Source organism: Vulpes lagopus, chromosome 11 (assembly GCF_018345385.1).
Source record: "Vulpes lagopus strain Blue_001 chromosome 11, ASM1834538v1, whole genome shotgun sequence".
NCBI lineage: Eukaryota > Metazoa > Chordata > Mammalia > Carnivora > Canidae > Vulpes > Vulpes lagopus.
Window position 1 is genome coordinate 109,729,194 of NC_054834.1, and position 14,520 is coordinate 109,743,713.

General features: G+C 39.5%; 1 protein-coding gene across 14 annotated transcripts in view; it reads left to right on the forward strand.

Annotated features, from left to right (window-relative positions):
* Positions 1-14,520, forward strand: part of GULP1 (GULP PTB domain containing engulfment adaptor 1) — a 218,300-nt gene that overhangs the window by 183,916 nt on the left and 19,864 nt on the right. For 7 of the 14 annotated variants that reach the window (XM_041773954.1, XM_041773949.1, XM_041773953.1 and 4 more), the window contains 3 exons: positions 9,611-9,727; positions 9,923-10,003; positions 10,402-10,494. In XM_041773954.1, coding sequence (XP_041629888.1) covers positions 9,611-9,727; positions 9,923-10,003; positions 10,402-10,494 — 291 coding nt within the window. The remainder of the gene's footprint in view (positions 1-9,610; positions 9,728-9,922; positions 10,004-10,401; positions 10,495-14,520) is intronic. The other 7 variants (XM_041773956.1, XM_041773955.1, XM_041773960.1 and 4 more) reach the window with 1 other exon arrangement.

The following is a 14,520-nucleotide window of genomic DNA, read 5'->3' on the forward strand; positions in this document are numbered from 1 at the left end:
GAAATTGAGTAAACTCCAAATAGGATAAACCCAAATAGTTCCACGCCAAGATACATCATATAGTTAAACTTCTGAAAACTAAATACAAAGACAAATCTTGAAGATAGTAAGACATGAACAAGTGCTGTAGCAGAAAATCAATTTGAAAGACAGTGTCTCATTAGAAACCATGAAGGCAAGAAGGAGATAGCACAATGTGTTTTGAGTGTTGGGGGTAAAAAAAAAAAAAACTGTCCAGAATTCTATATCCAGAAAAAATATATACTTCAGTATTTAAGGAGAAATTGAAAAATTATCAGATGAGGGAAGACTAAGATAATTTGATTCTATCAGACCTACCCTAAATGAATGGCTAAAGGAAGTTCTCTGAACAGAAAGGAGACTATAAAAGAAGGAACCTTGGAACCATGAGGAAGGAAAAAAGAGCAGGATGAGCAAACATGGGTAAATCTTTGCTTTTCTAAATTATCATTGAAAGTAGAAAATACCAACATATTTTTCACAGAGCTAGAATTTTCCAACAGTCCTAAAATTTATATGGAACCACAAAAGTCCCCGAATAGCCAAAGCAATCTTGAAAAAGAAAAGCAAAGCTGAAGGCATCACAATTCTGGACTTTTCAAGTTATATTACAGAGCTGTAGTGATCATAACAGTATGCAGCTGACACAACAATAGACCATAGATCAATGGAACAGAAGAGAAAACCTAGAAACGAGCTGACAATTATATGGTCAGTTCATCTTTGACAAAGCAGGAAAGATATCCAATGGGAAAGAGACTCTTCAACAAATGGTGTTGGGAAAACTGGATGGCAAAATATAGAAGAATGAAACTGGACCACTTTCTCACACCATACACAAAAATCAATTCAAAATAGATTAAAGACCTAAATGTGGGTCAAAAAAAAAGACCATCAAAATCCTAGAGGGGAACACAGACATAACCTCTTTGACCTTGGCCATAGCAACTTCTTACTAGCTATGTCTCCAAAAGCAAGGGAAATGAGCAAAAATAAACTATTGGGACTACATTAAAACAAAAAAGATCTGCATAGCAAAGGAAACAGTCAACAAAACTAAAAGGCAACCTACAGAATGGGAGAAGACATGTGCAAATGATGTATCTAATAAAGGGTTAGGATCCAAAATATGTAAAGAATTTATGAAACTAAACACCCCAAAAATGAATAATCCAATTAAAACATGGGCAGAAAACACGAATAGACATTTTTTCCAAAGAAAACATCGAGACAGCCAATAGACACATGAAGAGATGCTCAACATCTTTTCATCTGGGATGAATGAAGGAAATACAGATCAAAACCGTAATGAGATATCACATCACACCTGTCAGAATGGTTAAAATCAACAAAACAGGAAACAATAGGTGCTGGTGAGATTGTAAAGCAAGGGGAACCCTCTTGCACTGTCGGTGGGAATGCAAACTGGTGCAGACACTGTGGAAAACAATGTGGAGTTTCCTCAAAAACTTGAAAATAGAGCTACCCTATGATCCAGCAATTGCACTACCAGGTATTTACCCAAAGAATACAAAACTGCTAATTCAAAGGGGTGCACGTGCCCTAATGTTTATAGCAGCATTACCTACAGTAGCCAAATTATGGGAACAGCCCAAGTGCCCACTGACTGATGATAAGGAGGAAGTGCTGTATGTTATATGAATATATATGAATATTACTTAGCCTCAAAAAGAGTGAAATCTTGCCATTTGCAATGACATGGATGGAGCTACAGAGTATTATGCCAAGTGAAATAAGTCAGAGAAAGAAAGAAAAATACCATATGATTTCACTCATATGTGGAATTTAAGAAACTAAATGAGCAAAGGGAAAAAAAAGAGAGAGAGAGAGAGAATAGCAAACCAAAAACCAGACTCTTAACAATAGAGAACAAACTGATAGAACTAAAACAGTGCAGAGAGAGAAATTTATGACCACCAAATTCACACATTAGAGCAACGGGAAGTCCCCGATCCATGATCTAAGCTCCTACGTCAAGTACCTAGAAAACATAAATAACCCAATATTAAATATGTAATGTAAATAGCACTGTTAAGTATAAAGGAAATTGAATTTATAATTTAAAACTTACTAAAAGAGAACTCTTAATGCATAGATGGTTTCATCTATAAAATGCTTAAGAAGAATTAACATTATCCTGCACAGACTATTCCAAAAGACAGAAGGGAGAGCACCCCTCAATTCATTTTATGAAACCGGAGTTTCCTTAATTCCAAACCAGACAAAGCCAGTGAAAAACTAAGTACAGACCAAATTACATCCCCCAGGAATATAGATGCAAACATTTCTAACAAATTATTAGCAAATATAATTCTGTAATATCTGCAGAGGAATCATACACCAAGACCAAGCAGAATTTGCTCCAAGGATATGAATCTTGTTCAACATTCAAAAATCCAGCCCTATTAACAGGCTATAGAAGAAAAAAAGACATATGACGGTATCAGTCAATGCTTAAAAATTATTTGAAAAAAATCAACACCCACTCACGGCTAGAAAATCCCAGAAAAATAGGAATATAAAGAAACTTGTTCAATTAGATAAAGAACATTTAAAACCACAAATAGAAAAAAATTAAAAATAAAAATAAATAAAACCACAGATACGGAGCACCTGGATGACTCATTCGGTTCAGCATCTGCCTTCGGGTCAGACCATGACTTGTACCAAGGGTTTCTGTTCTAATCGCTCTTATTAAACACAGTCCTGGAAGTTCTAGACGTTGCAATGAGGCAAAATAAGAGAGTGAAAAGCCTGCAGATTGTAAAAGAAGAAATATTATTTGCAGATATCATGATTGTCTATGCAGAAAACTCAAAGGATTCTGCAAAAAAATCTAATAAAAGAGCCCAGCAAGCTGGCAAGACACGATAAACATGCAAATATCAGTTGTATTGCTACATACTAGCAATGAACACACGGGCACAAAAATCCACAATTACTTAAAAAACCAAAATACATAGGTGTAAGTGTAACCTAAGATGTAAAACGTGTACAGGACTTGTAAGCTGAGAATTACAAATTGCTGATGAAGGAAGGGAGAAAAACAGATGTAGATAAAGGGAGGGAGATGCCGTGTTCATGGATCGGAAGATTCAGTCTAGTATAGATGTCGATTCCCTCCCACATTAATTAATTAATTAATTAATTCCCACATTAATGTGCTGGTTTAGCACAATTCCTGTCAAAACCATAGCAAGAGGTCTTGTTTTCGCAGATAACAGACAAGAAGATTCTAAAGTTCATACGAAAAGATGCAGGAACTGGAATCGTTACAACAGTTTTGAAAAAGACCAATAAAGTAAAAGAGACTGGTTTATCCTATTTCAAGTTGAGACTGTCCTTTTGGTGCCGGGATGGATAAACAGATTACTGTAACAGAGCGGAGGACAGAGAAGTCAATCCTAAATCTAGCCCACTGCACAGAAGCAGCCCTTTCCAATAGACGGTGCTTGTAAAATTGGGCCTTCAGCACGAATAAAATGCGCGTCGCCAAAAAAAAAAAAAAAAAATGCGCGTCGCCTTACGTCTCACACCTTATACAAAAAATCATGTGAAAATGCATCGTGGACTTAAATGGGAAATGCACGAGTATGAAACGTTTAGAGAAAGAGGACGAACATCCAGGGCGGAGGGATGGGCGGCCTTCTGCGCTCGACCCCAAGGTAGGACCCGCACCTAGGAAGAGGGGCAAACTCTTCATCAAAAATGAACTTTTTTTCTGTGAAAGGCCCTTATGGAGGAGACGAGAAGACTATCCAGAATGGAGAGAAGGTCTTTGCGAACTTATTTCAGGCAAAAAAAATCCCTTCAAGACTCAATAGCCTACTTGATGGGATGAGCACTGGGTGTTATTCTATATGTTGGCAAATTGAACACCAATAAAATATAAATTTATAAAAAAAAAAAGGAGAAAGACAAAATAAAAAAAAAAAGACTCAATAGCCTAGAAATCATTCATCAAATTGGAAAGTTGGGCAAAAGATAGGAAGGCTCGCCTTCCTGAGGATGGTGGTCAGATGGCGAGGGTGAAACGCAGGGTGGCGGTGCCCACTCGGGGACGCAGGTGAGATCAGATGAGGCACAGCCCGTCTGCCCAGGAGGACATCAGTGCAAGGGGGCCCAGTCAGGGAAGCTCCTGCCGTGGGCTCGGGTCGTGGCCCCGGGGTCCTGGGCTGCGGCCCGTGGGGCACCTTGCTCGCACCTGTCCTGTGTCTCCCTCTGACCTCCCTGCACTTGTGCATGCTCTCTCTCAAATAAATAGCCTCTTTAAAAATAAATAAAAAACAAAATTTAAAAGGGGGCCCTGCCAGATGCTGGGGGGTCTGGGGGCAGGGGTCCGTGTGGGTAGCCAGGCTATCGAGGGGCCCGGAGGCCGGGCCCAGCACTGGGCCATCGCGTGAAACACCAACAGGCAGCTGTGGTGTGACCCGTTGGGGCGTCTCTCCAGGGGCGATGGAAGCTCGTGTCCACGCAGAACCCCACACGGGGGTGTTCGTGGCAGCCCCACCTACACACCCGTCGGCTGCGGGCCCTGGCCCGACCGTGGGGCAGCGGGCGGCAGGAGGAGGCAGTGGTGCCTGCAACGACCCGGTGGCCGGCCTGCTGACCGCGGAGCGAAGACAGTCCGTGTCAGAGGCCCACGTGCGGCGTGACTCCCCTCCGTGGCCTTGAGGTGACAGTGGGAAAGCCATGAGGGCAGACCGGGGTTCCTCGGGGGAGGCCGTGGAGCAGCAGGGCGCCGCAGGCCTGTGGCCCGGGCCTACCCTGTGCCTGGACGGCGTCCACACCAGGGTTGGTCCGCGAGATGTGTACCAGAGGCAGATGGTGCGTTTGCCCCGGGGAGAGCGGGTGACGGGCTCACCGCCCCTCGGCGTCCTGTCCTACAACCACATTATCAGTCTGGAGGGAAACCCCGGGCCATAAGCTGTGGCCTCTTTGATCCAAGCCTGTCGTCTCCCTTCAAGGAAATCTGGGCAGAGAGTCAGTGGCTCCGTCGGCGTCAGGAAAGCTGGGCGGTGAGGGAATCGGGCTGCAGGCCGAGGCCCAGGATTCCCACTCCCCGTCCTGCCAGCAGGGCCTCTTGCTGTGGCGACCATGACCCCCCGATCCCCTGCGCCCAGCGGGGCCTTCGCCCTCTCTACTCCTGGCGTCTTGTGCCCTCAGTACTTCTGTGAGGCTCTCAGAGCTTGTTTGACGTTGAGGTGAAGGCCTATCCTCGAATGCGACAAAACCGCAGCTCACCTTACTAGGGTCACGTCGTGTCATTAAGACTGAACATCTCTACAACTGCCGTACTCATCCGTGAAATTTAAAAGTTAAAATTAGAATGTAGATAATCATTACGATGTGATTGCCCTCATTGATTCCGTGTATGGCGAATACCAACTGCTTAGCCATCACTTTTTTCACAGTTTTGTTTCCAGATATTAATATATTATACTTTATTCACTGGATATCACACTTGATAATTTTTTTAAAAGATTGATTGATTGGGGATCCCTGGGTGGCACAGCGGTTTGGCGCCTGCCTTTGGCCCAGGGCACGATCCTGGAGACCCGGGATCGAAACCCACATCAGGCTCCCGGTGCATGGAGCCTGCTTCTCCCTCCGCCTAGGTCTCTGCCTCTCTCTCTCTCTCTGTGACTATCATAAATAAATTAAAAAATTAAGAAAAAAAAAGAAAAAAAGAGTGATTGATTGATTGATTGATTTTTGAGAAAAAGAGAGAGTGAGCACAAGTAGAGAGGGGCAGAGGGAGGGGGAGAGAGATTCCGAAACCGACTCTGTGCTGAGCATGGAGCCTGATGCAGGGGTTGAGGTCACGACCCTGAGATCATGATCTGAGCCAAAACCAAGAGTCAAGAGTCAGCTGCTCACCTGACTGCACCCTCAGGTGCGCGTACACTTGATAAACTTTAACTAGTAGCCCCAATGAGCCTCCACCCCACCTGCATATTTTTAATTATGTGAGATGTACATAAGACAAAACTTAAAACCTCTCTTACTTGTTAACAAATTGTAAAAAAAAAAAAAAAAAAAAAAGGTTCACGTGTCATAACAATCATACATTTATCCCTAGAAGGAATTTTTGCATCCAGTCTTTTCACAAGCTTTATTTTTTTGTAAGGTATTTATTATATAGTCTTGCTATATTTCATGTTTTGCCTTGTAATAATTTTTTGAATTAAATGTTTTAGAATTTTTTAAAAAATGTTCTTGCTCTTTATATTTCATTAAATGATCAAGGAGGGAAAATTAATATTCTTAGCTTAGTGATTCATGGACCTGGGCTAATGTAATTATTCAACAGGGAAATTCAAGTTAAAAGCACATTGAGGTAGCACCACTTCATCCAGTAAGGTGGCAACTAGGAAGACTGTCGACATATGATACTGGTCAGAACGAGGAGCAACTAGAGCTCTTCTTCTGCTGGTGGGAACGTAAATGGTGCAGTTACTTTGCAAAAACAGTTTGGCAATTTCCTGTAATGTTAAAACAGAGCCGTTCCATGATTTAGCATTTCCATTTTAGATATTTATCTAGATTTTTGAAAACAGATGTCCATGAAAAGATTTTAGAAGAGTGTTTGTAGCAGTTTTATTTATAACTAAGAGTCGAAAACAATGCAGGTGTTCCTTACAGGCCAAGTAGATAAATCAATGTGGTCTATTCACTGGATGGAGCACGAGTCATCAATAAAGCAAACGATACACACAACGTCTGAGAAACTCCGCAAGAAGCCAGACAGAAAAGAATGTGTATTATATGGCTCATTTTTATGGATACAAGGACAGAGAAAACTGATTTATGGCGAGGGAAGTCTAGCAATGGTTACGCATAAGAACCGTGATTGACTAGAAGTAGGTAGGAGAGAGCTTTCAGGGGGTGGTAGATAGAAATACTCCATACCTGTAACGACACACTGGTTACATAGGTACGTACGTTTATCAAAAACACAACTGATTGTGCAGATATGATCTCTGATGTTTTATTATTTATTAAAAAATCAGGGCTTGTAGAGTGAAATATTTTAGATTTGAATCCAGTTTCTCCACTCGCAAACTGAGACCTCACAGAACTGAGGTTGCGTATATATCGTGGGGATAATAATAATCCCCACTTCTTAGATTCATTATGAGAATCAAGTGGGGTGATATATGCAAAATATTTTCTAGGGAGCTAAATGCCATTTTTCTAAAAGATCTTATTCATTTTTTCATGATAGAGAGAGAGAAGGAGGCAGAGACACAGGCAGAGGGAGCCTGTCACGGGACTCGATCCCAGGTCTCCAGGATCACGCCCTGGGCCGAAGGTGGTGCTAAACCGCTGGGCCACCCGGCTGCCCGCTAAATGCCAGTTTAATAAAAAAGATATCTTATTACAAAAGATATGGCTTGTTATAAAAAGAGAATGTGATTTTTAAAAGTTATTGTGAACAAATAATGAAGTCAAATCTGTTAATGATAAATCAGCGTTACTACCACTGAAATGATTCTCTGTGATGTACACCTGGAGTAGTTGAGGGTAACATTACTATCTTAGTAAGAAGACACTGAACCCATAATTAAGAAGGTAGCAAACAAACATAGTTTACACATATGTCTTATTATCATAAGACAAATACCAATGCATTACCTAAAGTTTTGAAATTAGAGATACTAAAAAAAAAAAAAACTGATAGTCCCATAACCTATTATAATCACATTTACCATGTTCTGATATTATATGTGATCCCAACATTCAATGCAACTAATTTTTTTATGTGTACACTTTTTCGTTAGTTTGAACCACTGAGCACACATAGTTTGGTATCTGGCATTTTCATCTCTTTAATATTCCTTAATGTAGCTTTTTTCCCCCCTTCTACTTGTTTGTAAGACAGATAGTTCTTATGTATAATCTTAGGCATATATTTTGTATCGTTCAGTTAACTGGGTTAGACTATAATTTTTTTATGACTAAAAGCCTTTCTTCAACAAGTAGTGTACTACATAAATGACAATGTCTTAATTAAATCAATGTTATTCATAAAAGAGACTCTTAACTATAGAAAACAAATGGACGGTCACTGGCGGGGAGGTGGGTGGGGGAGTGCGCTAAATGAGTGACGGGCATTAAGGACACTTGTTGGGATGAGCAGTGGCTGTTATAGTGGTGAATCACTAGGTTCCACTCCCAAAACCAATATTTCACTATATGTGAACTAAGTAGAATTTAAATAAAAATTTGAAACATTAAGAAAAAAAATCCGTGTTATTAATAAAGTCTATTTTCATTTTTTTATTTTTATTTTTATTTTTCTTATTTATTTGTTTGTTTGTTTTTAATAATAAATTTATTTTTTATTGGTGTTCAATTTGCCAACATACAGAATAACACCCAGTGCTCATCCCGTCAAGTGCCCCCCTCAGTGCCCGTCACCCAGTCACCCCCACCCCCCTCCCACCTCCCCTTCCACCACCCCTAGTTCATTTCCCAGAGTTAGGAGTCTTTATGTTCTGTCTCCCTTTCTGATATTTCCTACCCATTTCTTCTCCCTTCCCTTCCATTCCCTTTTACTATTATTTATATTCCCCAAATGAATGAAGTCTATTTTCAATTTAGATTATTCATAGCATATCACAAAGTTTTAGGATTCACAGTAAATTAAAGCATGGTCTATTCAAGATTGATTATTACCACCAGTTTTTATGTCGTCTGGAAATCTTATAATTAAATATATATTCATGATGCATGAAGTCAATTGATGCCTTTACTAATCTTTTTAAATGTCAATAAGGTAAATAGGTTTTTATTTAGTGTTTACATCGTGCAAGACAGATTCCAGTCAAGATATGAATGAGGAAGGAATGAGCTGGTGGACTTGGGGCATTGAGGACGGTTTCTGATTAACCGACCAAACCGTCAGTTGTCTATGAGGCCAAATTCAGAGGACAGTTGTATTTCGTTCAGCAGGCGCTGTGTTTTACATTATAGGGTTTACTATCATTTACAATGGGGAACTTTCATATAAAAATTCAGGTTTCTGACCTCATCTCACATATTTACAATCTGACAACTGTGGGTTGGAATTGTTCATTTCCACAAGCCAACAACTAACTGGAACTGAGTATTCCACTTCGAGAGGGCACACCTCAGGTTTTCCACAACACCACCCCGTCAGCCTCATTCGAGTTACCTGCCAGGGTTAGCCAACCCTCCTCGTTAGGAAGAGGAAATAAGTAGCAAAGCAACAAGAGAAACTGCAGTTGGCACTGTGCTTTCATTTAATAGGCACCAAAAAAATATTCAGGAAAGAAGGAAAACAAACTAGGAAAAAAATACTAAGACAAAAGATGAGAAGGTGGATAGAACTCTCCCTTCCAACTTCAACAGCTACTCATTTAATTAGAATTTTTTTTTTTAGTTTTGTGCATGAATAGACATTGAATTACGTTAACACAGACGACCTGATTCATTTACCACATTTCTACCTACAGCCCTTGCCCCTTTGAAGTACCTCATGTGAATGTTTTCCTTGATTCAAAGAACAGTCTGACATATGAAATCTTTGATTTTTACAAAGGCTGAAGAAATAACTTTAACAATTGGCCAAGCATTTGACCTGGCATACAGGAAATTTCTAGAATCTGGAGGAAAAGATGTTGAAACAAGAAAACAGATTGCGGGATTACAGAAAAGAGTGAGTAAACTAAACTCTAAGTCTAACGTTTATGTCATGTAAGTACAGGGAAACTTGCATATCATCAAACAAATTTAGAAGGCCTGCCATTAAATTCCCCCCACACCGATTGGAACTGCTTTACTGTGTTCCTATAATTTTTCATTCCTGATCCCCTGCACAGTTTTTAACCATTTTATATTGAATTCCCACAAGAACTTAGTGTTCTCATGTGACTTTGCTTCACTTCCTGATGCTTCTCATGGGGATCAGAGCAGCAGAAGCAGCAGATGCTGGGTAAGTGGTTTCCCATGCAGATCAGATTCCTTTGTAATTAAATTACACCCTTTCTCCACTGTCTTCAAAATCATCATAAGCAAGTTTCACTGTCTTGCGGTTATACTCCAGGATTATGGGTAACAGACTGCACAGTGCAACGAGAAAACACACAGATGAGGTATTAGAAACATGGGATTTACACACATGTAAGAACATTTTAAACTTAATAAAAATTCCCGTGATCTAGAATCTCCTGATATGTCCCGGTCATTATCAAATAATGTTCTCCCTTGTGCATAAGAGTACATTAAAATTTCAAATAATATAAAATCCTATTCATTAATGTAGCCGATATAATAGCCAATATTTCCCAAGAATAAATTCCTGAAGATTATTCAATAATCATTGCTTTTTAGATTCAAGACTTAGAAGCCGAAAATATGGAACTTAAAAACAAAGTACAAGATTTGGAAAGCCAGCTAAGAGTAACCCAAGTATCAACGTCTCCAGTAAGTATATAGATTATGTGCATATTTTCCTTAGAAACGAGACTTCATGGTAATAAAGCATCTCTGGGTCACCAGCTCTGGGATGTTTGTAATATCCTCGATCAATATTCTAAAACATGATACAAAAAAAAAAATAAAACATGATACAGATGAAAGATGCTAATTAAAAAAAAAAATCAAAATCACGTAGGTGGCTCAGACAAGAGCTGTTTTGCCATGTTGCTCTTTTCCCTGGTATTTTGTAGAATGAGCCATCCCTCCGTTTGTTCTTTTTCTCGTTGTGACATCGTATTTCTTTCATCCTTATTGATCACTATTTACTGAGGTTAGATTTCATGACCGAAGCCAATCCACCCTTGGAGTACTGACCTTCATTATAGATCCTGGACTGTTAACGAGACTGGCTTTGGTTTTTTACGTTGCATCGCAAGGGTTTCCACTGGGAGGGGCACAGCTGAATTTCAGACGCTAAAATGAATGGCTCTCTCTGCAGACAACTCTCAGATATTTAAATTATTTACTTTTGGTTTATCATAGATTTGAAATCTTTCCCCCAATACCATGTATGATGCCATTCTTTCATGATTTTGGCTAAGGGAATCTTTTGGAAGAGGAAGATGGAATTTAAGACAATATTTTTTCTGGCAAAATATATTTAGAAGACTTTTTTTTTCTTCTTGAATCATCTGTGCTACTGATATTCTCCAATAAAGTATATATTTTATTTTGCATTAAAAATGTTTACTGTATAACTTATAGCACGATGCTGTAAACTGGAACACAATTATGGCATTTGCAGACTTATAAAAAGAATTTTTGTTTCTAAGATTTTGTTTTATACACAATGGGGAAAGGACAGTGTCTATAAAAAATGGTGTTGGATAGCCACATGCAAAATAATGACACTTGGTCCTTATCTTACATCATGCAGATACGTGGACACATAAAATCCCAAAATGGATAAAAGAAACAAACAGAAGTCTCAACCCTAGATCTCGTAGATGAAAACTTAGGGGAAAACATTATGACATTTGCTTGGCTGTGATTTATTTGATATAAAAGGAATATCAGAGGCAAAAAAAAAAAAGCAGATGAGTGGGGCTACATCAAAGCTTGTAGAGCAAATATTAGCAGGGCAAGAAGGCAGCCGATGACATGGGAGTCCGTGTGCTCAACCATATACTGATATTTATTTGTAAGTCCATCTTGGTTCAACCTCTAGGCTGACTCAATGAAAACTCTATAGAATACATAAATATGTGTGTGTGTGTGTGTGTGACTATCTAGTTCTAGAATATTTCACCAGTTCATCACTAGAAAGAATGCTCCTATAGAAAATTGCATTTAGGGTTTCAAATTTGGTCTGCCCTCCCTGGAAATGGGTCAAAAAACTTTCTTTTAAACTCAACACTTTTCCATCTTTCTCACGGATGCTGTTGGCATTTCCATTGCTTGGCATATAGCGTATGACAGTGGGGCTGCCGTGGCCGAGATAAGAGAAGTGGGGAGTAGGTTCATATGTTCCCACGTACCTTTGTCATGGACAGTGAGCCTCGCTTTATTATTATAGCCTTCCTGTTTTCCCTCTTCTCTACCATCACTGTTGGCTTCTCATCAAGATTGTGATATTTTTTTCTTTCCTCCTTCATCCCAGGGAGCAGAGAGCATCAGCTCAAATTCCTTTAAACTGTGGTCCCAAAAAGGAGTAACGTCCTTCTGGGTCTTGTTGAAAGCCTTCCTATAAGCCGTCCTGGAAACAAACTAGAAGTATGAACATGACGAAGGGAAGTAACTTTGTCAGGCAGCCTTAGTAAGATGCCCTTCCTGACACTCATTGCATATGAATAGTAGCTTTACTCTAGTCTTCCGTATTTGCAGGGGAACAAAGTAAGATCCATCCATTTGGTTTGGATGCAAACCCAAAGCTCGTTCACTGAGCACACTCTGTCCCTGGATGGAGAACTAAGTATCATGTTGGGGGACAAGGCAGATTGGGGAGGCGCCGACGGGTCGGGGGCATGTTGATGAATGATGAAGCAGCCCTCCCCTCTTTCTCTTCTGAAAGCAGGTGCTGCCCTGGAGTAGCACTGGGGTCACCAAGAAGAGGTGGGCCAGGCTGGGGGTGAGCATGTGCATTGGGGACCTGGTCCCCAGTGTTGAGGGGGTTAGAAGTGTTGAGGGCCAGGAGGTCGGGAGGAGTGTAGGGATGACGCTTCCCTGAGTCCCGTGGGCCTCTGGCTGAGGGTCCCCCACCCCCCAGCAATGCGCCTGACCGTCGGCATGGAAACAAAACAGTCTGTCTGTGTGTCAGTTTACTCAGCAGTTCTCATTGGTAGAGCCAGTTATGTGAAAAACAACAAAATTATTCAAATAGCCAGTTTTTAGAAATGATAAGCTCTCTGGAAGTTGTCATTTAATGATTATGAGCATTGCGTTCAGCTCAGTATTGAATGTGTCTCAATAGAATGCTTCAGAGACTTTAACTAAAAGGCTGAATTTAAAAAAGAGAAACCAGGGATCCCTGGGTGGCGCAGCGGTTTGGCGCCTGCCTTTGGCCCAGGGCGCGATCCTGGAGACCCGGGATCGAATCCCACATCGGGCTCCCGGTACATGGAGCCTGCTTCTTCCTCCGCCTGTGTCTCTGCCTCTCTCTCTCTGTGACTATCATAAATAAATAATAATAAAAAAAATTTAAAAAAAAAAAAAAAAAGAGAAACCATTTTCTCTAAATCACTTTTTTGCACCTAATCTATATGTGTAGAAAATGTATTGCTTTATTATTATAAGTAATAGTAAGTATTATAAGTAAATAAGTGTTATATTATTTATTATAAGAACTCAGCTTATAACTTTGCAATTATATTCTTTTGTCATAGTAAGATCTTTGTATTTTTCTTTATTTTAACTTCAAAAATCACTTGTCACAATTTTTCAGTTTCTAAAGGCTTATGTGATTTTTTAAATTGCTGACATACTGGGGGATGTACATCTTTAAAGTACAAAATAGAAATTATTTGATTTTTAAAGGAAGGAGACTCAACGTTTTTATGTTGCTAAAGATATCTGATGTTTTAAAAGTTTTTGAAGAGATTATGAACAAATGCTTTTGCCTTTCATTTTGAAGTTTAGTTATGTAATGTGGAATTAATTAATACAGCATTAAGTACTATATTTCACATTTCCAAAAATTATGTCCCGATTTTCTGATATTAAAAATGAACTAAATTAAACTATCTACATTATTTAGGATGAAATATTGTCGTGCTTACAAATATCCACTCTGTTGAAGGTTTGTTAATGATTCAAACTATTAAAATTGAACTTGGAAAACAATGAAAATTATAAAAAATCAAAATAATTTTAAAGTATAGTAAGTATATATAAATAAGTAAGTATATATAAACTTGTTTAATAGCTTGCAGTGGGCCTATAGTAAAGCAAATTTCTGTTAAGTTAGAACTTTCTTATGAAATTTGACCATCGGTTTTATAGGAAACCACCAGGACACCAGCACCTCATAGCGGGCCACTGCGTGTAGCAAAGTTAATGCACAGTTCATGCCTGTTGGGCTTGTAACTCTGGAAATGAGACTCTGTAGCTTTTCCTTCCTTGTTTCCTTTGCTCTCGGAGGACTAAAGGATAGAATGGTTCAAAATTGCTGAAGTTCTCAGCGGTTTGTTTAAAAGATTAGAGGCAGCAATTGATGCATGAATTGAAGAAGCTCTGGAGTGGATTATGAATCCCATTACACACATCAAAATTACAATATAGGTGGGTTTGGTATAAAAAATTAATTTGGCATCAGGTTCTCAGCTTTCAGTACAATATGGTGAGAAGAAGCCCCAAATGACAAAAGACTCTCCTCAAATGACCAGCCCAACATGGCTCTTGATCCTATTGGGAGCCAGATTTTCTGAAGTCACGCTGAAGTGACTTTTCTGCCATGTAAGAAATGGTTCTAATTCAGGAATGGTTCTCTGCAAATGATTTAACACTGTAATTCGGTTCCAAAATATAAGCATATAA